Source organism: Lepisosteus platostomus, chromosome 18 (assembly GCF_059453375.1).
Source record: "Lepisosteus platostomus isolate fLepPlt1 chromosome 18, fLepPlt1.hap1, whole genome shotgun sequence".
In the NCBI taxonomy this organism is placed as follows: domain Eukaryota; kingdom Metazoa; phylum Chordata; class Actinopteri; order Semionotiformes; family Lepisosteidae; genus Lepisosteus; species Lepisosteus platostomus.
Window position 1 is genome coordinate 10,515,924 of NC_142628.1, and position 27,024 is coordinate 10,542,947.

General features: G+C 37.1%; 1 protein-coding gene across 10 annotated transcripts in view; it reads left to right on the plus strand.

Moving 5' to 3' along the window:
- The window catches only part of LOC148645645 (neuron navigator 2-like), a 222,482-nt gene that overhangs the window by 121,543 nt on the left and 73,915 nt on the right, over positions 1-27,024 (plus strand). For 8 of the 10 annotated variants that reach the window (XM_088611776.1, XM_088611780.1, XM_088611772.1 and 5 more), the window contains 6 exons: positions 4,226-4,343; positions 7,676-7,728; positions 14,763-14,835; positions 16,245-16,554; positions 17,030-17,098; positions 18,917-19,065. In XM_088611776.1, coding sequence (XP_088467902.1) covers positions 4,226-4,343; positions 7,676-7,728; positions 14,763-14,835; positions 16,245-16,554; positions 17,030-17,098; positions 18,917-19,065 — 772 coding nt within the window. The remainder of the gene's footprint in view (positions 1-4,225; positions 4,344-7,675; positions 7,729-14,762; positions 14,836-16,244; positions 16,555-17,029; positions 17,099-18,916; positions 19,066-27,024) is intronic. The other 2 variants (XM_088611782.1, XM_088611774.1) reach the window with 1 other exon arrangement.

The following is a 27,024-nucleotide window of genomic DNA, read 5'->3' on the forward strand; positions in this document are numbered from 1 at the left end:
GTTAAAGTGAGTGTGTAAGGGCAGAGACTTTTGGGGCTGTGAAAACCTGCATCTAAACTGGACCTGCTGTGGTACTGTTTCAGTCCTTGAAATAGTAATTTGTCTGTGAGAAAACTACATGCTGAAATCTCGGATCGTTTTGTTTGGTGTTTTGTTTTAGTTATACATACTGCTGTGAAACATTTTTTAAGGCTTGGATTATAAAGGAAAAGAAAATAATCTTTTAAAATGAAAACCGTATGGGAATGTGTTTGTATACAAATGGTCAGGTCACTGATAAAAGTCACTGCAATGTACTTAAGTGCGCTTCAGTTAGGAATAACACCTGTTTGTGCAACAAGAATAGCTATTTGGACAAAAAAACAATTACTTCTGATATAAGCACCCTTGAAAATAAAATTAGATATCTTCAAAACAAATGAGGGGAAATAAAAAACTAAGTGTGCTATCTGGTGTAGTGCAATCTATACTGAAGACTTGTACTTAGAAATATGCCTTGAGAGACACCAACTAAAAAGTTTAATTGGCCATTTAGAACAAACTCAGGCTTCTCTTCTGTTGAGGCATGCAAGGTTAATGATTAATATGTACTGAGGGTACAAAAAAGTCTTTGTAGTGCCTTGTTTTGTTACGTTCCAAGGCCATAGCACACCATGCTCTTGGGGTAAAAATGAAAGGCCATTGAAATCAATTCAGTTTGTGGTAATAGTTAATGTGGCTGGTTTGAATTATTTGTCATGTGCTACTGATTCACACAGCCTCCAGATGGGTGGGTGGGGGGGCTAGTGGTGGCATGAAAGATGATTCAAGTGCTGTTGATAACAAAGGGCCAAATCATGTTCTGAAAAAAACCCAACTTATTTACTTGTACTTTTTAAACTTTGCAATGTTTGATTGGAAGCATAGGAAAGCAATGTAAAGCTTCCAATCCATTTAGAGTATTTCTATTAAGAATTATGAATGTGGCAAATGATAATAAAAGTTAACAGAAGTTGTTTTCTAGGGGTGGTCTGAATGTGCCTACATTTTGAAAGTTAGAAATGTACAGTATATAAGGGTACTTCTGAAGATATCAACAGTTTGTCAGTGTCGTTTGGATTGAAATTTGCTGTAACTGAATTCCGAGAAAGTAATGTGAATGATCATAAAAGTTAACTATTTAGTTTCTTACCCCGAATTCTCAGTTCATCTGTGCAAGTGCTCTTTGATATTTAAATTCCTACTGTATCTGACAGCTTGATGTAGACAAGCTACAGTTTAAAGGAGATGTACAGTAAAATTCCTATTTCATTCAAAGCAGATAGATTTCTCAGACACCAGTCAGAGTTCTCAAGAGGATACTGCTTCTTTTTGCCCTCATGGTGTACTCTATGATGCTGTTTGAAGTTTACAGGGTTGCTGTTAGATGTGAAATTAATTTCCAGTCCTGCTGCTGCTGATACTGACACACTTCATAATTTCTGATGGCAGATACACCATACAACTCAGCCGGTAAAGAGCATCTATCACTAATTAACCCTGGTGTTGTTCTTCCTTTCCACATAAGTGGAACATGCGTCAAGTGTATATCTCACTATAGAAATGAAATACAATTTGGGTGGAATAATCTCCTGTTTCACAAAAGAAGTAAAATGCTGCATGAGCCATTTAAGACGATATACCATTATATATGCTTTTATCTGTCTGGGAGTAGCTTTTAACGTTCCAGATGGAAGTGGACCCTTACAGACATTCATGTCACTTTATGCGGGCGGTGCAGTGGCTCTGTGGCTCAGGATCTGCGCCTGTGGCTGTAAGGTTGCCGGTTCGTATCCCGCGGCTGGCAGAGGAATCCTACTCCATTGGGCCCCTTAGCAAGGCCCTTCACCCCAGCTCCTCCAGGGGTGCCATATAAATGGCTGACTCTGCGCTCTGACCCCAAGCTTCTCTCCCTGTCTGTCTGTCTCATGGAGAGCAAGTTGGGGTATGCGAAAAGACAAATTCCTAATACAAGAAATTATATATGGCCAATAAAGTGATCTTATCTTTATTATTCAAAATCCAGACTATATCTGAGGAACTGATACTGTGATCATGACTATCATGATAATTCAGGTTAGCAGCAACGCTTTGACAGTACTAAGACTAGTGCTTTGCTTGGCTACTCGGAATTCCTGTGAATCCTGTCCTGAGACCATCTGAGCTTTCATGTGCTCTTTAGTATCATACAGTTTATGGACATTATGTGAATCTCTTATTTGCGGTATCCTATTATAACCTCTCATCTTCAGCTTTCAATGAACTTTCTGCTGTGATTATTCAAATGCCCTGTAAACTTTTCAGTTTTTGATTTTTCAGAAAGAATTAGACCATGCCATTTATCTGCCATGACTGATGGCTAGTTATTTTGCTTGCTTTGTAATTACCCAAGCAAATTCTAACCATGTTTAAACTTCAAAGATTTTCTTTCTTCTACTGTACTGTTCAGCCCCCTGTTTGGTGTTGTAATTCGTTTTTTTAAGACATGCTGTGAACACAACTTGAAAGAGTTGCTGGTTTATGTTTAATGTGAAAAAAAATTGTGCACCTGTTGTTTGTGGTCAGCGGAAAGCAGTGAATCATTCTTGTGAGTAAGGCCGCTTGAGTCATAGGGAATATAAAGTCAACCCCTACATAACATTAGTCTTTCAATTTGTCTCCTTTATTGGGATAAGAAATGTTGACAGTTGTACACAATAGTGACTAGGCGAATTTTCCCTCAACATTAATATGCTCTTTAGTTATTGTCCCTTGCAATGCATAGGAGAGACAGAGAGGATTTTAACTCCAGAATGTGAACATGAGCCTTTTTAAATTCTAGAAGCTTAGCCCACAGTAGTATGTGTTTGCAGAGAAGGTTTCAAGTTCTCTTTGAATACCTGTTTTTTTTTTATCAGAGTCGCAATATCACACAAATTGAAACACACAACGTAGCAATGGTAACCAAATGAGGATTTCTGACATTGTGGGTGCTTTCCTCACAGTTCTACAGTCCAGATTTTGAAATCAAGAACTGTAACTGACAACCCTGAATGTGTCACTGGACTTGGTTTTGCATTTAAACTCAAGATTTTTTGTTTATAGATTTGTGTATGTTAATAGATGTGTATGAAATATGTGCCGTTCTATTAAAGTCTTTGTAAATCCTGTAAACTAATTATAGTGCTATCGAAGTCAGTAAAGTTATAAAAGGCAAACTTGTTTCAGGGTTTATCATTTGCGTAGCCACTGAACAGAACTCACAATGGGTTTAATTCTCAATGATGCCTGCGCTGTCACACTAATGATTAATTCACACAGAATTATAGTCACAGCAAAAAATAAAAAAAAATGTGTAGAGTTGAAAATGAAATGACTTCAACAACTTCTGGATGAAAGAAAAAAAGCAATCTAAACTTTACTGGTATAGGAGGCAAGTTGAAGGCTGTTGTTAAAAAAGAAAGAAATTAACCTCCCGTGCATTTATGCTGCTTAAGGACAGTTGCTCTAGTTTAAAGCTTACGCCCTTGTAATTTTCTGTGCGCTACATCTTAATTTGTTCCTGCTAATGAAATAAATGAAGTAATTTGATAGTTTTGTTCTGTAGTTGGAGTGAGCTTTCGGATGGTTGTGCAGCTTTCCAGATTCTTTTTCTTTCCCTGTCATTCCCCCCTCACCCCCCTGGGAGTGAGTTTTGTGGAAGAACTGTCCCAGCATTAAGACCTGCTATAGAAACAGTGCTCCGTATTATTTAACAGTATAATCTCATAAGTTCCTCAGCAGTGGCGGTTTTGGTGTTTGCTTACAGGCATCATATAATGAGATGCCAATATGATGGAGAAGCCGTTTTAAACACCCAATTATAAACAAAGCTATTCAGATTATTCAGACGCTTGTCTGATGCTCCATTCAGCCTCTCTTGGCCAGTGAAGGCTCTGTCTGTCTTAAGCTGTGATGTCAGACTCCTCATTTGAAAGAAGCGCTAGCGGAGCCTGAATACTTGAATTGTATACAATGCCTTTAATTTGAATACCACGCCAATATGTTGGATCCAGCTGAGAACAAGCAAGTTTGCTCGTATGTTTTTTTTACTTTTTTTTCCGAACGTTATGTATTTGTGAAGATGTCCGCCTTGTTTTTCACATTCCATAAAAAAGGTGTTGGCTTCAGCGTTCTGTGATGCCCCGAGTGAGTAACACTTTTCTTCTTTTCCCTTTTTGCTGCACAGATTTACACTGATTGGGCCAACCATTATCTGGCTAAGTCAGGCCACAAGCGTCTCATTAAGGACCTACAGCAAGATGTCACAGATGGAGTGCTGCTGGCTGAGATCATACAGGTTGTAGGTAGGTCACCATTTCAAATCGCCTTTATGCATATTTTTGGCTGCATGGTATGGAATGGTATTTTTAGTTATTTTATTTCTTGTTCTCTTTCATTCGTCTTTAACAGTGTACAGTAATGGAGACTTTTATTACTGTTGTGTTCATGTATACCTGTTATTTTTCAGTCGGCTGTTCAGAGCTAATTGATACACTATTAACATGTAGAGACTAATTGATGGAATAAAAGAGACACTAAATTTCAATAAATTATGTATCCTTTTAGAGTACTAAGTTTCTTTTGGATCCAAATCTAAATGGGCTAAAAACCCAGCAAAAAGCTGTTTCTAGTTATCGAATGTGTAACGCATTCTAGGAAAATGTCCAACATTAGTACCAAAGCAAAGAAACCACAGCATGTTGAATATTGTCATATAAAATTGAAGTGGTGTGTGTATTCCCATTTTGAAATTAATTCTTAGGAGAATTTTCCATCCTATAAATTTTTAATTAGTACAAAAGGTACAAAGAGTTAACTTTTTATGAGTTACAAGTGCAAAGAGTTTTATTTTAGGATAACATACTAAAGGTGGTTTTATGGGTACATTGCTGACATAAATTGGAAGCTCAAAGTTTGGTTTCGGAAGTGCAAAGTACTCATTGAACAGAATCTGCCATCTTCCGAGTTCATGTGCTCGAGCCGAACAGCAATGGTCCTGTGATTATAGTATCCAGCATCATAGTGGTGCTGCCAGATTGATGGGAACAGAGATCCTTTCTCTGCACACTGGAAAGAAGGTTACAGCGCATGTGAGCAGAATGATAAAAATTGCTTTAAACCTTATTTATATGACATGTTCACTGACTCTTGATATTACTGGATTTTCTCTATATTAACTAGAAACATAGGTTTGAGTTCCAATGTTGTATTGCAGGTCTGTCATGTGTCATATTTCAGCCCTGATGCTTACATAATAAAATATATGGAAGGATTTTAGAAACTGATTCTTCTATAAAATTTATTTTTAGAATCTGAGTTATTCCTTGATTATACTACACTACAATTTTGCAATAGATGGTTTCCTATTATTTTACCCATCACTAATTGACGTTAGACTTTTACATTTGAATTCCATTGCACTGTATTTAAGGGGTAAATTCTGTCTAGCTTTGCTGGATTGTTACATTGGGGAAAAAAAATCATATACTCTATTGTCATTCAGTGCACTCTTTACATCTACAGTTGTTTTCAAATGTTGCATTGGGTCGACCTTTAATCCCAGCAGGGGTAATTTCCTTTATCTTACTCTGATTTATTTGTATTTGGTGCCAAATAACCTTGCCAATTTTGAAAGAAGAGCAATAGCTAGCAAAATAACTGCTGCGCCGCAAGTGACTAAATCATTTTGCATTCATTTGTCTTCTTTCCTGAGAGTTTGGAAGGTGCCAGTGACATTGTCGCATGCTGTCCCACCCCCAGACAACAACAATGAACAAAAATAGGTGAATGCTGGTGTCAGTTTTCAGAGGGGAAAATGCTCAGGCTTCCTAACAGCTGACTGCATTTGCTGAAGAGGCTGTGTGTGGCTCCCATCTGTGTTCTCTCTGCCTTTTTCTGAAGACGTCATGAAATACTATACCACCCAACTTATTCTGCTGCCCTACAACTTCTGAAGCCAGTGAGGGTAGTAAACACAGCAAATGTCAAGCTTGCGATCAGCGAGGGAAACGTTTTGCTCTCTGGAGGCGTAGTGCATGTCACTTCTTTTAGTGAGTGCAGGCAGTGCAGTTGAACACGTCTTGAAAAACAAATCACATTTGCCTCAAATGGAAAACATTAGTATTGCTTTTTTATGAGAGATTTTTTAAAATAAAATCAACAAGTCAAGATCACGTGGGTGAATGCTAGATACAGAGTAGTATAGAGCTGAAACTGAATTAAAAACAAATGATAGTTCACAGGATTGGTTTGAGGCGTCCGTCTGTACTCTGGTTGGGTTTCTCAGTGGAATGGACAGGACAAAAAAATGAAACCTCCTGATGACCCTAGCCATATATCCATGTTGTTTTAGTTATCGGCTACCAGTTATAGTCATCAGACTGCTTAACTTACAAAAAGAAATTCAATCGGTGTATTATAGTAGAGCACTCAGTTTCAGATGCAGGTTTGCTTGTAATATTGATGAGGTCCAGCCTGGTGTTTGTGTGTACTTTGTTTCCGTAATTATTTTTTTTTCTCAGGGCTCTAAATAAAGGAAAAAAGGGTATACAATTGTTTTCTGAAGTGATCTTAAATTTAAAATGAAAGCTTGTCCATAGCCTTACCAAATGTCCTGTAGCCCAGGTTCTTATTTCATTGTGGAGCCTGCCAAAACCCAGACACATCTGACTGGACCAGCATTCATGTCATACCGGTTAAGCATTCCTTTTAATCAGCTGGGAAATACGGTAGGCCGTAGTTGCAGCTGTGAGACAGATGGAATGCTCAGTACTTAAGTAAGGTGGACAAGCCTTTGCCGTTGTTCTGGATAATTTTTTTTATAAGACGAGATGCATTGCCACAGTAGGAGTATGAAGGAGTTTTCCTTTTTGTCCATGTTGCATCGTAATCGTTTCGCTTGTACCCACAATGCAGTTTAATTTGCATTTCTTAGTTGCTCTCCCAGGCCATATGCTTCAGTAAAATGAGCTGTAAATTGGGTGTTTAATTAAGGCAGTGGTCTGCAACCCCTATCCTGCGGAGCCAAAGTGTCTTCTGGTTTTCCTTCCAGCTGAGCTCTGGGTGACTTAATTGGATCAATCACTTTAATTGAGAAGAGTTAACATGCTTCCAGATCTCTGCTAACCAACCACTTAAGGTTGCGTATAAAAGCCGTAATTAAGATGTAAATATTGTGTACAGATATTTTATTGGGAAAGAAAAAAAAGTGTAAGTTTTGCATGTCTGGACTAAAGACTCAGCCGATTGTACGCAAACTGTACAGGCACAGAAAACCACAGTGTTGTGCATTCCCCCAGTGCTGGTGGTATTGACTTGTGGCTGGAGCTGCAGGGAAAAGTCCGACGGCTCCTAGAAGAGGTGCCGTCAGCACAGTTGCCTGGTTTCAGAGGATGATCTTGTTTCAGCTGCTGTGGGCAGGGCAGGGAGAGCCCGTGAGAATAGCCCAACAAGTTTGCTGATGGCTCTCAGGCCCTCGCACATTTGCTTTGATAAGATTGGATTTCATTAATGTGGGGCACCGGCTTCTGGCTAGCAACAGGTCTTCTGCTTCAGTTGCTGGAGAAGTCGAGGAGCGAACAGATTGCCTTGGGTATTTCTCATGAAAAGTTATCCTTTTGTTTTCTCCCCTGTCCAGCAAATGAGAAGATTGAAGATATCAATGGATGCCCAAAGAGTCGGTCTCAGATGGTGAGTGACGTTTTACTTGTCTATGTTATATTTCCGTATTTCAGGCCTGTTTTCAGTGTTCGTGTCCTCATATGTCTTACTGCGCCTATTATGAAGAATCAAATGAAAGAGGGTGACTTTCATGTACAGACATTTGTGTGCAGATCCTTTTAAAAAAATGTCAGGGTTGTTATTTTGCAGACTTCAGATGCTCTATTGTCTTGTGTTTAACTGAGGTGAATTTTAATTTTGAGTCAGGATAGCTTGATTTATGAGCTCTCTTGTTGCTGCATGAAAGGCTTTCTCATAAGTTTGATGCTACTGTATAAATGTAACTAACATGGATCTCAAAAAGTATAAAAAGTGAGTTAAAAGGTCAAAATCAAATTAAGTGACTAAAACAGTGTCCTTTTAATATGCAGAACATTGTTGGTGTATGATGCGTATCGTGGAAATAAGGCCAAACCTCCCCCACCTCTGTATTGTTAACTGGTTTTGTTTGGGTACTGAAAGTATCAAGATCAACCAGTTGTTCTCTGTAATCAGTTTTCGAGTGCACCACCAATTGATTTACTTAATGGCTTGTTCAAAACTAAATGCAGTATTGACCCACGTACTTAAAGCCATTTTCAGCACCACTGGGAAAGGGCACCCAAATCTTCAAATAATTCATCAGTTCTGCTGAAGTACGGGAGCACCCTGTTTAATTATGTAGATTACTTAGCAAAGAGTCATTACAGTCAAATAATACTCTTTCCAGTTCAGTTGCATAAAATGTCAGTTCTCTCCCTTGTTTTCTTTCTACACTGTAATTACGAGATTTTAAAGACATGAACGTTTGTGTACTAATTCTGTTGTCAAACAAAACAACTGGGAGGTCATTAGCTGGTGTGAGCCTCAATTTAGAAAATGGCTTCGATTAATATTCAGCTTTGCCAGTAGTGCTTTGAGGTTCCATAGGAGTAATACAGAGGAGTGCTTACAGACAAGAGACCAAGCAGGTGCACACTTAGTGATTATGCAAATGTTGGCGTTTAACTCAGAACACATCAATGCATTTTAAGCCACAGAAAATAGGCGTGAAAAACTGTCCAGGCAAATGGAAAGCTTAATTGCTGAATTTATCCTGATTGGTACTAACACAAGTGATGTGCACATTTAAAAAGCATTCAAACCGATCATTACCATACCCATTTGTTAAAACTAAAAAAAGCATAGCTTAGGCTTCTTGTAGCTTTTTTAAATCTTTTTTTGTCTTCAAGTAAAAAAATCTCGGTACAATACTTACTACTGCTACATCAACAAAAGTGCTAATTATATATATTTTAATTGGCAACCATCCATGATGGAGAATTCCAATCCTGAAATGTAGTATTCTTCCTGAAGAGCTGCTCTTTCAGATAAACTAATGTGAATTTGCATTTTTAAATCTCCTGTATTTCAGTCATTGCTCGTGCATCAGATGGCTGGTTGTTTTAATGCTTTTATCAAATGTTTAGGTTATGTGCCCTATGTCAGCCACATACAGTACATTGCTTGCTTTACAAATACCTAGACCTGCCTGAGATTAACAGTGTGGATACTAAGCCCCTGCAGTCATTGATCCCTTACTTGGTGAGTCCATTTAAAAATTCTGTTCCTCTTCAATTTAAAGTAAGTTAATATTTAACGTTTCCATTTTGAGAAAAAAAAATTCTGTTTTGAGCACCTTACACTGAAGTATTTTAAAATCCTGAGGTTATTACTGAGAAATCGGGATTGTGTGTGCTCATGTCTCTCAGGAGAGAGACTTGCAGTGTTGTGACAATGTTCTGGGCAACATGCTAATCCACATAGTTTAAAACAAATAATGTGAAGATAGAGTATTACAGATGTTTATCACCAATGACATCACCGATACTGAATGAAACATAGCTCCTGAGAACAGATACCCAGTTGGGACAAGAAGTTTTTGCATTACAACATAACTGCATGTACCTGTAACCCCACATGCATCTGTTTGCCAGTTTCCCTCGCTTTCAAAACTGAAAATGTTTTTATTGGATTGTAATTTTATGACAATGTGCAAGTATAGCACCTTCAGACCTGAAAGGGGGTGCTATAAATCAGCTTTTTTTAAAGAGTTGACTTGGGGGTGTATACGTCTGTATGACATTTTTATTACATGAAATGTAATTGAATGAGCTATGAAGAATAATCTTCAAAATTAAGAATTGTTCTGTCATTGTACCTGTAGTTTTATACAATGTGATATGATACACTTTGTTAATCCCCAGGGGGGAAATTAAGTTGCCAATATAGCTCATAGACATACAGTTAAAGGCAGTACACTATACACACAACAATTATTTCAAAACATACATAAAACCCAGTACATTTACACAGTTGATCACACCATAAAATGCACTATTCTTAAAACAAACTGTGAAAAAACACAGTAAAAGTCCTCCAAGATAAAAAGTATATAATGCAATCATTGTGACTTAAAAACTAGCTTTAAGGTTCATATACATTTTTACACCTTTATCCCCGAGAGTTCAAAGTGAGGCATTTCAGGATTGTTCTAAGCACCTGATCCTGTTTAAATGAGACGTCTAATAAACGGGCCTCTTTGATAAAATCTTCACATTTACATGACTTAACCCAAAGTGACACTGCCACAGCATTGCAAACAAATCAAAGGAAAACAGTCCCTTTTAGTATTAGTCTACTTGGGAGCACCCATTGTTTAGCAGGGCTTGCAAAACCATGTCTATTGTTGTGCAGTATTAAAGGGAGTACAAAGGCATTAAGACTATTCTTGGTAAGCAATTTGTATTTTTACAATTACAGGAAGAAGTGGGATATTCCCAATTTCACAGTTCACCAATTAGCCAAGGAAGTGTAAGCTCTAAATGACTAGGACCAAACTTCAGGTTGAAGTCAAACTTAAAGGCTGCGTTTCAGTAAATTTTATCATCAAGCTGTTAATATATAGTTAAAAACACTGCATCAAAAATAATTCTGAGGATAACAACATTGGGCCCTCAGCGACTGTCTGCCTGTTGCTGTCATTATTTTCACATAAATAAGCATAAATCTAGAATGATGTTTGTTGCATAATCCTCACCCCACTAATTTAATGCTCATATCGGTATGTAATGTTTCATAAGTGTGCCCCGACTGGAATGGCATGGGTTTAGATCAGGTTGTTTCAGTACAATTATTGTGGATGTTCTGTGTTAATGAATACTGCATTTTGTGGGGGGAAGAATGGTCTTTAAGTCTCCTAGTGGACTACACGCAGTCAAGGCTTTGAAGGAACATCACTAACACTGGTAATGACTTACAAAATATATTGGAGAGAAGTGGTGCAACAAGCTTGTGTTTGTCTTGTGAAGAAAAGGTGCATATCTAAAATAAAGACTGCACACCTGAGCTGACATACAAATAGAGTAAAAGAGCAGTGCGTCGTCATGAATGCCTAATGTTTGATCAGTGCAATAAAGAGTGCCTGCCCAGCAACATTTCATCTTTGTGTGTTTGTGTTTATTATAGTACAGTATCGGCAGTTCAGCCCTGAAAAGCAAAGCCTTGGTAATTCAGGAGGATTGCTTTGTTCATGCAAAGTACTGCAGGTCAGGCACAGTGCAGGTGTAGCAGATTCCTGGAGGGAGCAGAGGGCTGGAGTCAGCCTGTCATCTGCCTGTACATTTGCCACTGCATTCTGCAGCATACCGTCTGTTTTGATTGGTGTCCATACTGTAGGTAATATCTTTCCTTTCTGTGCAGTCGGGCAGTGTGTGTGTAATGTTTTTCATGTTAACAAAACACAATGTAGATTATTTCAACTGTTGTAATTCCACTCAGATGGTTCAAATCAGATTTTCGTTTTGTTTAATTCTGGGCATTTCCGAAGATACTTGGCTTGTCTTTTGCTTCTTCAGGTTTTAAGTTAATTCTAAGGGGGGGTGACTTTTTTTCCTCTACAATTATAATGGCGACTTCAAATATTTCTCATGTTTTGAAATGTAAAATTATGTGAAGTGCTATTTGTGCTTATAACGCAAAGCAATTATAGCTGTTGTTATGCGAGGGTGATACTTGGCACTTTCCTTTTATTGTGTGTTTAAAATGAAACTGCCTGTGAGACAGCAATCGTGTATGTCAGCCTTTATTTTGTCCTACAGAATACAGTGTGATTTCTTGACGAAACTCTCAAGTGTGCCAGACTCTCCCAGGTGACAGGCAGTAGCACCTCCGTTCTGTTCTGATGGCGATTGACACTTCTCTTGTAGACAGCCTCTCTTGGGGGAATGGCATGCTGTACTGCTGGATTCTTTCATAGTTTTCCATTTTGAAGTTTCCAGTTCTCATCTCAGAAGAATGTTTCTGCTGCATAAAAGTCTCAGTAACCTGTGTAAATATTTGTTTTAAGTGGTGTAGCTGGCAGTGGAAAGTAGCATGGAACACTGTTGGATTCAATGGAGATGCATGCAAATTCAGAAAGATAAGACAGCGAAAGTCCTAGTGTGAAATTTAAGTGAGGTGTTTTAAAGCATCCACCGTAATACAAGTAACCTAAGGGACAAAGGTGAGATTTTCTTTCATTTATCTAATATGTGAAACTGCTTAAAAACACACCTGTGTTTTTAAAAGACTAGGAATCCTGTCCATAGTGAAACTGAAAGTTCTGATCTAAAAATACAACTAAAACTTGTGATTGCAAACAAAATTTTGTAAGAGTCAGTGCATGCTTGTTTTACAAGAGAGTAAGCTATAGATAATTTTAATAAAGTGTAACATAACAATGCAAAACAAAGAATGTTAAGGATGTTGCATATAAGTCACTGATTCTAACAGAAATTTCAAGACCATGTCAGTGTGGTTCAGTAAATGTTTCCAGATCTGTTGTTTTCTGTGTTTATCTGTTTGGGATGGTTCATCGTTCTTTAGGAATTAAACTAGGGATTAGTTAGGGAAGACATGCTTCAGTATAGTTGCACGTCGGTGAGACTCACATTATTTATTATGGGGGGGACTGTTTGAGTATTGAGGGACTGTTGACTGGAAATTATAGATGTAGTTTTCAGGATGTCGAGGCTGATGTGGAGTGAAGGAAGTGGCAGGAGAAGTAAGACTGCATGGCAGGTGAGCATTGAGAGAGAAGGATTAAAAATGACAAGCAGGACTGGAATCTGGCGCCTGCAATTTGAGGTGCAAGCACTAACACTGCAGTTCCTGCAACGGCTCAGCTGTATTGACTTAGATCAGGTTAGTTTCAAAACATTAGATATGTATTTGTTGTATGATAATGAAAAAAGTACATATGGTGGGTGGAGTGACAGTTAAACATTTACTTAGATTAATACTTTTCCTTTGTTTTAAGAATGTCCTATCAAAGAATTCTAACCTTTTGTGGTAAATTGCAGATTCAAATTCAGAATAGTGGCATTTCCTTTTTTTTCAGCACATAAATATCCGCAGTTGTACTTGAGTGTCTAGGGATTTGTTCTATTTAGATGTATTGAGTGGCGAGTTATTTTTAAATTCAGTTCTTCAGGCTAGCGAGACTGGCGTTATTTCTGAAAGCCATGGAATTCTGAATGGGGCATGTTAGAGATTCCAGGAGAGGTTGGGTATGGTTTTCTCTGTGAACTAAAAATGCATAGGCCTCTACCATCGAAACAGCTGCTGGTTGTTCATTTCATCTAGGACTGCTTGTCACTTGTGGCCTTTGTGACACTGTGGTAGCAGTCCTATCTATTCTGTTTTCATTTAACTCCAAGAATTCCATCTGGAAGTGAATAATTATGACTAGCTTTCCACTTTACATCTTTTTGCTTTAGCTGACACTCCTCAAAGTACACGGGATATGGATGAGTTATTACTAAAGAAAATCAAATGGCACTTCGCTGGATTTGTTTATTTACGTAACACAAATGTGCTTAAATAGAATAAGTCGTGAATGGGTGAAAAGGCAACGCGATCCTCTTGCTCAGCTGGCACTGCGGCTGTTCACCTTAACGTGACCCGTAGGTTATGTTTGCCGACTATATATTCCTTTGTTTTCCGAAAAAGAAATTCCGGCATTTTTAGTTTGTTTAAAGTTTGCTATGGTGATGGATAGTATGGCTGTTTTGGTCATGTGGTTTGCAGAATTGAGATGCATTACCTGTGCTAAGATGTGTACCTTTTGTGTTTGAGTGGTGCAGGCAGCCTGTCATTCCTCTGCTAAGCCATATTTGACTAGAAAGGTACAGCGGCTGGGTCATGATTATAATGTAGCCTAGCAACCAACAGAGAGTAAATACCGTCCTGGATAATACGTCTGTCTTCTTTCGCATGCTGCTCTGACTTTTTCGTTTTCTTTTCTCTGGAGTGAAATAAAAAAGGAATTATTCCTGCCCTAAAGCAAACCAATTTACTTGATGTTCTAGAAAACAAGGTTTTTAAACTCTGCTCAGTCAGACAGCCAGAGGTCAGGCGTAGATATACTGTACACCTGTAAGGCACTGCCATAAATCATGTTTTATCCTGGGTGTTCTCTTTGCAGAGCTGTAAAGTCAGTGGGGGAAGGGATTGGGCTGGGTTGCGAGATTACTCTAAAAATGCCAATAAAACTCCGATTAGGAACTCTTTGTTTTTCAATGTAATGGAACAATATTTGCTGCAGTCTTGAGCAGCAATTTTGTTTGTACTTTCTGAACAACGTTAACCATTTTTTCGATTTGTTAGCGTAATACTTAAGGATAGATTAGCTTACTAAAAGGAAATCATGAAAACCCCTTTCTTCAGTTTAATTGAGCTCTGTGTATTTCCTCTGCATTTCAAACCTCATTTGTAGAAAATGGTTTTTAAGGGCATTTAGGTTCAAAAACATGAAAGTAAATAACAAGTAAATTTGAGTTTTTTTTCCTATTGTGTCCTTTGATATGCTATGAATATACCTTGTGTTCAGCTGTGGAAGGATCTAAAGATTACATTCGTCCATGCCCACTGACTTCTCCTAGCCCTCCTGAAGAATAAGGTGAGACTAGTGGCTCATGTGTGTTTTTACTTCTCCTGTTTTTCAGATTGAAAACATTGATGCCTGCCTGAGTTTCTTGGCAGCCAAAGGTGTCAACATACAGGGCCTTTCTGCAGAAGGTAAATGATTTAGATGCAGTAGAAATACAGAATAATTTTGTTACTGCTTCTGTCAGTATGTTCTGCATGTACTGCTTCTAATCAAGTCTTCTTTTTGGATTAAGGATTTAAGCAGTCTGTATTCAATTTATTAGTATTCTCCAAAGACTTAATAATTTAGTCGCCCATCCGTAAATGTTTAATTAAATAGCATTTTTTTTACAATTTTATCTCCAGAAGATCAATTCCATTCATTTTGAGTCCTCAGTGCTTCTGCATTAGAATCCCATGTCAGTACCAACGAAACTATTACTTCATAATGTTAAGTAGCTGCAAATATCATTACCATCTCCAGTGACATGTTACAGTTTACTTAACAAAATGAGAAATAACGTGAGCTTTTTATAGTACAGCAGAATGGCTCCTACAAAATTAGGTGTGTTGGCATTTAATTGTTCTCAATGAGTATTAAGGGCATTCGTTTAAACAGCTTCTGTCATTAGGTTAAAGGGGAACTGCAGTCCCAAGTTCTTAGAGTGGTTATTAAATCTTGGTAACAAGATAAATTAATTGATGGGATTACAAAATTTGATAAAATCTGAATTAAGCACAAAACCATTAACGTTGTGAAAGTAATGTATGCTCGACATGTTGGTCTTGCACAGGCAAGAGATTACGAGAATTATGACACAAAATTGGCCCTTCCTTCTCAATAGTCCATGTACTGACTCATGTAATATGATGTACAAGAGAATAAGTTCAGGTTGTGCAGCACACATTTTACCACACAAATGTTCCAACGTGATCTACATGCAGAGTTAACAAATAAATAGGACTTCTCGGCAGAACTGTTTCAAAGTCGAGAGCAATATTTCAATTGGATTAAAAGAGATGTATTGACAAGCCTGCTTGTTCACGGTGTAATAGGGCTGCTTCACATCACCAGAAGTTTTGTTGCTTTGTTCTGATTTGCAGACAAGAATGGCAATATGGTGCTGCACATACCTGAAATTTCATCCGTTTGGGGATGTAAATTGGAGGTTTGTACGTTACTCTGTACGTACGTAATTTGTACGTTACTCTGTACATTTTACTTTTATTGTGGTTTAAAAACATTCATAAATGCCAATTCTTTTTAACCCTGACCTTTCAACACCCTGCTTGGCAGAGTCACTGCAGGACTGCGAGATGGTTTCTGAGTTTTACATTTACCCAGTTTGGTTGTGTTTTTTATTAATAGGGACCATTTTGATAAAGTGTAGAAACATTCTTCGTTTTGTACATTTATTTACAGTGTGCAAAAATATAAAATTAACTTAAGAATCAATACGAAAAATGTTGTTCGCTTTGTCAAGATACTCTAGCTAAAGTATTAAAAAGAGCTTAACTGAACAGTTGCTCTGCCCGCTGTCTTTTGTCATATTTTGCAGAAATCAGGAATGGCAACCTGAAGGCCATTTTGGGCCTCTTCTTCAGTCTGTCTCGGTACAAACAGCAGCAGCAGCAGCAGCAGCAACAGCAGCAGGCCCACAAGCCCTCATCTCACCATCACCATCCACATCACCAAGTCCACCCTCCGCCCAGCGCTGCCTCCCAGCATCCCCAGACTGCCCAGAGCCACAGTCAGGCCGGGCCTCCGCCACCAGGCCACCACCCTGCCCACACCTCGCTCCCTGTGCAGTGCCAAGCACAGCCCTCAGCGTCACAGCAGCAGAAAGCACAAGCAGAAATGCAGTCCAGGTAACAAGGGCATTTGCATTGATCACACTGAGGATATTGAGCTCTGAGTGTCAGTCTTCTGCACAGTTGATAACCACAGTATGAAGTGTTTTTTTTTTTACATACTTGACAAAATGTTCAGGTATTATTTATGGGTTTTGTAATTGTTCAATTTATCCACCATTTTGCGTAGGACACTGAAAGTACTAAAGAGAGAAATCTAATAAGATTCAGCATTAGTCAAATCTGACGGTTTATTCCTTGTTGTGTTATATAACTTTGTGTGTATAGGTTGTGGGGAGTGAAGCTTATATAATGTGCTTGGCAGGATGATAATTTTTTTTTTCATTCGTCTTATATTTGCATCTTTCTCAAAGTCTACTCAGTGATATGTGTCAGCTCATTTCTTCCCAGCTTTTTAAGTCCAGCTATCGTCTTCTGTAGCCTTTGCCTGTGCTTCTTCTCTCATCTTCTCTTTCCTCTCTTTATCACACAGTCTTCCATCCAAGGATTCATCTCACAGTAAACTCCTCAGGTTTACCCTTGGTCAGAGAAAGTGCTCTAGGTTAGCTCTTGTTTGTGTTCTATAGCTCTAACTCTGCTTTTACTGCATGCTGGGGAATGTGTTTGAGGGAGGGCGAGGAGAGGGGTGGGGGCAAACCACATATAATTTGACAAGGCATCCTTCCTTTTCATTCGAGATGTCTCCTCTTGTAGTTGAGGCTAAAAGCATCTACATACCTCTTGGCCCCAAATGTGGTTGAATTGTGCATGAAAGAGTAATTAAAAATACAACTGGTGTTAAAGACGTTAGAATAAAGACTGGTGGAAAATACTTAAGCATTGTATTTGACTTTAGGGAGTTGTTTATCCTAAAGTAATTGTATATATAAATAAGTAATGAGCTGGGATTTTTTTTTTGCTGAACGCCATAGGGACATTTATTTTAGACTTATTTCATGCATTTCTTCATGTTTCTTTGTCAATAAATGGAATTACGAGGTGCTAACAAAATTCTTATACAATGAAACAACTCCACCTAGTGTTTAAACGTGTCAGGTGTAGTTAATCTAATGCTTTCAAATTTCTTAGCAAGTTTTTTTTGAAAGGCTTTATAGTCATGTTTTGTTCTTAGTCATTCTTCTGCATCGAACACTGTATCTTGTTAATCTCTGATCTCACGTTCTGTTGGTCATGTGTAAACTGTCCTGTGTGCCACTGTCTTCGCTCAAACATATATTGAGTGCTAACATAAACATAAAATAAAATGGATTTCAGATTAAGTCATGAGCAAAATGTTTCTAATATGAATGCAAGAATAACAGGATGAGATTATTTACAATTACAAGAAAAAATGAATACATACAATTCGACTGGCGTAACACTTATTAAAACATTTTTTTAAAATCTCTGTGCAGTTTATTAGTGAGGCAATTGGGTAATGGATGTCAAATGCACTGTGAAATTGAAAGTCAAATGAAGCCCAGTTCAAGGTTTTTATACCAGCGAAGAAATGTATTAAATAAAGGTATGCTAAATGAGAGTTTGAATAGCAAATAGAAAATTAGCACTGTGATGTTTTACATTGGTATTAAAAAACTATAATAGGCTTATAGGGTTGACAGCATTTTTGTTGATATTCCTGTTATGGAATTTGCAATTCATAAGGCCTGAGCTGAAGCTTAGGAATAAATCAGTATTGACATTCACTTCTGGCTAGTACACCAATTCAGATAGCCCGGGAAAGCCGAGAGCACTGAGCTATGGGAGAAATGTCAGCTTTATCATCAGATATAATCAAACTCCTCTGCTTGAATTTGATTTTTGTTGTGGCAGCTCTATGATCAGCACTGCATTTCAGATGGATCCCTTGATGTCCTCAATCAAACATTACAAATAGTCATTGCAGTGAAACATCAGCGATAAGCAGGCTTTATTCGGAGATGTCAACAATGAAAACAAAGTGTTATCATGTTGTTCAAGCCAAAATACTTGTTTTTTTTCAAAGCATTCTTTGGTAGGAATTTAGTCATTTTATTATTTACACTGTTGTGTCTAAATCTTTGCAATCAATCAATGCGGTATGTATTGTATCCACTCCTACAAATTTTGATTTCCTGATATTAAAGCTTTATGGAAGGACAGTCATTATTTCTTAGCTAATTTTTTACCTATGGATGATTAATACAGCCTGTTGCTACCATTTGGAGTAAATTATCTGTAAAAAGAGGGCGATGAGAGGTTTTGGTTTCTGTCACGGCTACCTCTCGTGTTTAATGGGTAGTAAGTGAGATCCATTACCTCAGGAAGATGGTCAGATGGGCCCCCTCTGTTTAGATGACAGCTCGGTCTGTTTCTCATCTTCCACTGTGCCTCGACTCAGGCTTCCAGGCCCCACCACGAGGATGTCAGCTGCAGGCAGTGAGACCAAGACTCGTGGGCCAGTTGGTGCCAACAACCGACGCAGTCAGAGCTTTAACAATTTCGACAAGTCCAAGCCCACCCCTCCACCTGCAGGCGGCCATGAGAAAGGTGAGTGACAGAGAAACAGAGACTGATGACATCCTGGATGTGATGGATTAGAGAAAACCCACTTCTAATCTTGATGTGTATTTTCTCAGTCTAACGTGCAGGCCGCCCAATCCGTAGTAAATCATTTGATAGGCAGCGTGCCCGTTGTTTGTCCTTAAGAAAAACCGGATCCTAGATTCTCACGATTTTGTCCACGTTTTTTATTTAGACTAGCTCTCTCTATAGCTGCTTGCAGATGTTTCAGTACTCTGTTTTATACATACCGTAGTTCACACAGAAAGGATTTTCATCAGTAAATAGTGTTACATTCATTGCACAAACTATTTGCTAAATAAATGTTTGTGGACTTGCATGTTACTGAAGGAGATTTCAGATCTTTTGTTAAATTTTGGAAGACTTTTTGGAAGCTAAATAACACTGGTCAGGGTTTTCAGATTTCTATTTCAGATTGCTATTTGTTTTTCACTAGCAGTTTTTTTTTAGCTGAAGCTTTACAGAGTTAATGTCATCACTGTCAACTTTTTCATAAGTTAAAATGAATCATAAGCATTCAGCAGGCATATGTATGACACCAGGCTTCTTACCATGTACCAGCAAGATAGTTTTCAAATTTGGTAGTTTAATAAATCACTGTGGCACCTGTGAAGGGAATGTTTCATTTAGTTGTTTTAAGGCAGAGTTAATGTGTCAAGGTCAGCAAAAAATGATCCCTGAGCTCTGATGAGATGTCTGAAATGGGTGTTTGAGTTGTGCTGTGACTAGAATAGATTATAGCCACCAGCCACTGTCTTCCTGATCCAGGCTAATTTCTTCATGCATTATTTCTCATTAAATTCTGTCAGTCCTGAAAGACTGAGCTAAGCCTGTAGGGTAAGGTTCAGGGATCATTTTACAACATGGCTGTTTTCTGTTTTAGTCCTAGAAAAATAATGTCAAAAGAAAGTTTTTAAAAACTAGGGAACCCTGGTTAGTGAGGTGCATTACATATAAGGAACATACAATGTACTTCCAGTAAAAATATATTTCTGCGGAACATGGATCGATTTGCAGGTAATATATTTAAATGAATTGGCAAATATTGGTCACACTTGAATCTTTGGAATGCAATGCAAGCTGCTCCAAATTATAATATGAACTAAAATTATTACATCAGACCACATATTGTTATTTTCAATTGCAAATTGCATTTCATATAACAATTTAGAGTAAAAATCATCTAATGTGGGTATACTTTACCTTAGATGTTGTTTATAGCTACATGGTTAATTTGAATATAAAATTCGGATGCTTCTACAAATCTGCATAGAGCAAATCACTATATAGCCCACACTATATTAAGCACACTAATTCAGTCTAGGGAAAATGCTGATGGATTCAAGAGATCTAAAAGGGCTTAAAACCATCTTTGTTGCTAAGGAACAAGGTGTTCAAAATTCCTGAGTGTGGAGGAGGAAGAACAGCTGGTTTTGGTGTTTATGATTTATCTGTAATGACTGACTGTCAACAAGACTGCTCTTATATCAACATTAATAGACTCCACCACAGGGGTTAAAATTTGCATGGTTTCTGTGAGTGCCATTGAATGTAGACACAATTCTAACACTGATGGGTAAAATGTGATATATTTGTATTGGTACATTGGGCTTTTCTACAATATTGCAGTGGAAACTAAAATTAGTATAAAGTAGATGAATTAATAATATTGATGATAATACATTACTGGGTTGACTTGACTGTGCTTTGAAACACAGGCAAGCAACCAAGATAGAACATATCATTGAGATCCACTGATACAATGAAATGACAAACTTCAAAAACTGTTCTTATGCATTACAAAACTATATGGCTTTAAGATTTTAAAACTATAAGACTTTAAAAACTTGTAAGAATATACTTCTCAGGATTAATAAAAGAACCTCATTTGCTGGAAAACAAAAAAAATAATGCATAGAATATGTTTGTTGTTTAGAAAGGGATTATTTTTTCTTATAAAACAAGCATTTTCACATTAAAGGGAAATGATTTTATATTTGGTATTTTTTCTAAAGCTTTGTTGTATTATTCATTAGATATGTAAACTTGTTCAGTTCATCCTTTTCTGTGTATAGCTTTCATTGTGAATTTACCAGGCACATTATCACAGTATATGATATTTCAGTTCCCTATGGCATACCAAACCCAGTCTGTTTCTGTTTTGAATAAGTTATTTTATTTTGTTCACTGGATCTATTGGCTCAAATACCAGATGTGTTGACAGGAAAGGCAGGCCATGTCCTTGTATGCCTGATTAATTCAGCCCTGTGGTGCAAATGAAGTTAAATATTAGCACTTGAATAACACTGCATTACACTGTTGTGGTTTAGCAGGGCAGCCATAGATTGATGTGGTTTCAGCAAATACAAAGAGATCACAGGTTGGGAATCATTATCTTGGGCCTTGAAAACCAAAATCAGAAATTCTCCCTTAATTCCTTTTTTTAAAGTTCTGTCATTAAAATAAACCTAAGGTCAAGGACAGAAACCCCTTTCATTGTCTATGAAAATCGCTATGCTTTGAGTTTAACATATGAAGATGCTTTAATGTTATTTAGTGGTTAGAGCTTTGGACTCTGGACTCACTGGAAGTTTGTGGGTTTGGATCAGGGATGCTAGTGTGCCGTTATTGTACATTTGTAAAAAGCTGTGAAAATGCTAATAATAACAAAAACAACTATAGTGATTTATGCCCTTTTATATATTATATAAGTATAATATTTTATATATAATATATATTTTATAAAATATATAACTTATATTTTATATAAGTGCTTAAACATTTTTGGCATAAATTGACACATAATTAACGGCTGGTAAACTGCATCCTAGAACGAGCACGCTGGGAAATATGTATACACAGCACTTCGTCAATTTTTGTATATAATGATAACACAGTACTGTAGTTCAGTTTGGAATCTGTAAAAGTTATTACCTGCCTTTGCTATGAAAACACTGTAGATACCTGTATGTATGGAGCAGCATTTAGAGTTTAGAGAGTTCTGTTTTAATTCTAGCATCTGCTCCCCCTACAGTATAAGAAAGTTATTATACACTATATGCCGTTTTAGTGACTAAGGTTTTGCTATGAAAACTCGCACTGAAGTTGAGCAAAGGCCACAGTTGTTATATACTGTAGTAAATGAGCTGCTCTGGAATTCTTCCATTGTTTGAGTGTGGTTTGAGTTTGACCATGTGCAGTAAGTCCTACAGTATATCCATGTGTTTTTCACAAAATGATTCTACCTCTCTATAGTATACAAAATTCAACATTGTTTGTACAAGCTGCTCTTCACAATAGCAGCTAAGGTCACGAGAGATAAAAAGCAGATTGAAATGAGCACAGTTAAAGAAAGGAATGATTTAAGGTGCTATGTAGTTCAGCAATAACTATCGCGTAACTATCAAGTGTTGTCATTATGTTTTTTTTTTTTTGCTTAGTATAGAACTGGATGTTCTGTAATACAGTGTAAGGAAGTTAGTTAAGGTGCCCTTTAGCGACCAAAAACAAATCTCTTAATGTGATAATATATCTGTTGAAAGTGGGCTGCAAAAGAAATATTTTGCTTTCCTGTGAGTTACAGCTTTTGGAAAATGGCCCTGGACATAACTATAAATCTCTAATTAGATGCACAACTTTTCTTACTACTGTTTGAAAAATATTTCATTAAAACTGGATGTATTGGGGATAGTATTGCCAAATCTTCATTACAGCCCCTCTGTGTAGTAATCAGCTGAGGAAAACAAAACTATGCCTATGAATTCAAGGCACCAGGATTCACGTGTAATGGCTGCAATTTACTGTACTTTAGCTAAAATTAGAATCAACCATTGTGCATTGATTGACATCTAATTAGTCTACTGGTATCATTGAATGAGAGAACACATTGAATTTCAGGCTGAACTACTGTGACAGGGAAAAGTAGAAATCTGATTCAGCAGGGATAAAAGAGCCTTATCTGTGTTTTTGTTTGGTGTCCACTTTGGAGTGTGGTTCACTGGAAACACGGGATGATCTGTGTCGTGATTGTGGAGCTCTTTTTCACAGAGAGTCACATCATAACAAAGATTGTTTTTTTTCTATGAGTCAAATTCGTCTTCCAAAGCTGTGTGTGTACCAAGTGGGTGGAGAATCCATAAGCACAGGCAGCTGAAAAGGAATTGGAGTATTTTAATAGTTTAAACAGGTTTGTGCAGACTGGGGATCTCCTTGTTTTCAAAAAAGAATTAAAATACTTTGAAGCAGTTTGTTCTTTCTATCATAAAGCACTTTCAGTGGAGTACAGGCACATTAGACGGTTTGTAAAATTCTGCTCCTTTATTTCTAAATGTTGTTGTCATTGTAGACCACTGTTAATTTGCAATGTAAAAACATTATGATATGATGAAATGCTTGTTATAAATGTGGTGCATTATTGAATTCACATGCATAATGTTTTGAGCTGTAAAATACTATATTATTGCCTAAGGATTTGAGTGTTTTCTTAACTGCTTTGTTATAAAGCTGAGCATTTTCTTTTTGAATGTATTTTATCAGTCTAACCAACTTAATAATTCAGTTGTCAAAATATTTTTTATAAAACCTTTTGTTTTAGTTTTTTAAGTCTTTTAATTGTACATTAAAGGCATTATATTGGAGATGACTGCTCTACTTAAAGAGGTTGTAGTTTTTTCTCTAGTCTGTATCGCTGACATTTTGTGGGGATTCGCCAAAGAAATGTAATTGCTTCTTGTTGCTCATCCTTACCTACCTGATAACTATCACTTCTTAAAATCAAGAGATCCAGATCTATTGTTCTCGGTCTCAGATGCTGTGATGCCTTGTAAGAGAAATTGTGTCGTGCGTAGAACAGTTGGTTTCTGCCACCAGTTAGATGCAACTTCAGTTCAGATAGCAATTTACCTTTAAAAAGCGAAACAACAAGATTTGTTGTATTTGTTCATATACTGTAACCGATTCATTGTTACCCTTGTGGACTTTACACTAGTTCCTATAGTAAAGGAAAAGTACTCAGTGAAGCTCAGCTGTTTCTATGTCATGAGGTATTTTATTAGACTCTCAGGTAGTGGAAGAGTGTAGTGAGTGTGGCTTTAGGCTGTGATTTTTAAGGATTTTTCTCTTCTCGCTTCCAAATCTTCTCATGTTTCAAGGTTGGACAGCCTGGCAGCTTCTTATTAGACGGGTATACTTGGACAGATAAGTCATTAAATGTGTGCCAAATATTTGAGTCCTTTGGGTCAAGCGGTGGTAGTCTCACTAGAGTATTTCAATATGCTTCCAAAATCATCTTATGAACCATTTCATTATTTGAATTGCATCTTGAAAGGCTTCATCAACAACTTAACTTTTTTTTTTTTGCAACTGCAAGTTGCTGTGTTTATTATCACACCTGTTACAGCACGTGAACTGTTCGTGGATGAATCATGGCCCATTCTGCAGTCTTTTCCTGCTCAAATTGTGTTTGGCCAGTGCTAAATTTACCTGCAGAAACCAAGATGGTGCCTGACCTCATTTTTTTTTCTTCAGGGTTGGTATGCAGGCAATAATACTAACTCTTGCTGTTTGAAAACTGTCCACGTCACTCCAAACTTGGTTAGTCCTAGTGAGCACATCATGAGCTTGTCTGTGCACATCACATGTAACAGAGACCATCAATGAACAATGTAAATGTTATCTTCGTTTGGAAAATATATTATTTTATTCTCCTCAAGTGGGTTTTGTTCTGCAGTTTTTGTTATTCTAAATTTTCTTTAAATGTGTATAGTATATATTATGTAGCAGACTTTGAACTTTAAAAATTGCACTTAAAAAAACCAAATGAGTCTTTACCTTATTAATAAGATTTTGTTTGCTTTACAAAGGAAATACTGAATAGAGCTTAGCTCTAGTTCTGGTATTCATGTTTATTCATGTGGAGTAACTTTTCAGTTTTAGAAATTAGAACAAGAGGATATTGTCTAACTCACTTGAAAGAGCACAATGACTGAGAGGTTCTGTACTTCCATGTGGAAAGATTTATCAAGGCAGCATTAGTTGCAGGGATGTGATTAAACATTCCTCTATGTAAATTACTGTATCTTTCCCCCAGAAACATCATAAACTTTGAAGCCCACAAAAGTCTTCCTTTAAGGTGACTGAAATTATTTCTTAGCTGAAAAATCAAAATCTGAAGACTTTGAAACTGCCAGGTCCTTGAACAGCTTAACATAAAGACCGTAATACTGTACTGTATGTTCATTGTTATTTTGGAAACATCTTCAGTATATGACTCATATCAATGTTGCAATGTTGATTTTGTAAGAATTTAATAATGTATTAAGAAAAACTATTTTCATACTCTTTTTCATTGTGTAACAAATGGCATGCTCAATGTTTTTGGCAACTAGAATTGCTTTCACCTGACCTTAAAAAATCAGGTCATATACAGTATATCAGAAAGCTGCAGTGGCGGTTATGGTTTTCACAGCCGGATATGCCAGTAATTTGACTGATCCCATGATGATATCAGGAACAGTTCAGTGCTCCTGCTGGGCCTGACAATTTAATTTCCAATCCTAGTGAAGGGTCTTTGCATTAATAGACCACATCCTGTGAGCCACTGAGGTTAAAGAAAAGAGAGTTATGAGGCTTGGAAGTTAGGAGTAAAAGAGTTTAGAGATGTTCTGATTTTATATTATACAGCTGAACATTTTGTCTTATTTAAGCGCGTTAAAATATATTTTATTATTATATTTATGTCATGTATTCTTTGATGCAGATTGTGTATTGGTGGTTATTTTTTATTCTATTCAGTATAGAATCCTTAACAATTTGCATGCGAGAATGAGCAGCAACTCAATCAGATGATTACATTTAAAGCATGATCCCTAGTTCATTTTCATACTGAAACATTACAAAATGTTTTATGCCAACTGATTTGCAGCCCCATTTTAGAACAATTAGTGGCGAACAATGGATTATTGTGGTTGTATTATTTAAGTATTGGATTCATCCAAACATTTGAATTAAGTGCCTATTGTGAGTTTTGCAGAACACTTACTGTACAGTGTTCTCTTATCATATCTGTGAAATTGGAACATATTTAACTCCCAACAAATTTGTCTGGTAAACCGATTCTGTTATGAATGTTCTTTGTAATTTTCTTTAGTTATTGGTTTATTGCATTATTGTTGAACCTAGTGGTATGGTATACTGGCAATCCTGAAAGATTTTTTTTGTGTATGTGGTGAACTCTTCCAAAGAGCTATTAAATGGTACTTTTATTGTGGCTTCTGTGTGGATAGGATTGTAACTTGGCAAAAGGAAACTCCAGTTTCCCAGGACGTGGGAGCACAGTCAGTGTTTGCATTGAACTGCTTCAGCACACTGATAATTACAACCGGTCTTTCATTCAAGTATTTATATAGGAAGCTGTTAGCAATTTGACCTACTTTTCTGGCTGTTGGCATGGTTAATTCGTCTAAATCACTTTTCTAATTACTTTGTGTGACTGCTTCATAATTAGAAATTAAGTAAGCAAGTGAAAGGAAGTGGAGTGTTTTACTAATTAGGGCACATTAATTATTTAAAGGTGCAAATAATGTGCCCATAGAATCCAGACTTGTACTGAAAGAGTTAAGCTTTTATTAAATATTGACCTTAATCTCTGGGTAAATTTATTCTAAGAGTTTTTATGAAATGTCATTAATTAATTAATTTTGAGCTATGAGAATGGGTTAAGCATTTGTCCACCAGATTTTGGCTTTGCTCTTTACTTATGAAAATGAAATTAAGTGCCTTGCCCCTTTGCTTGAATTGAATTGGGAGAAGCGGTTGGAAAATGGATGGAGGTTTTGAAAGTCACTTGAAAAAAGTTGTGTAGTTTATAATAATAATAATAATAATAATTGCTTACACTTATATAGCGCTTTTCTGGACACTCCACTC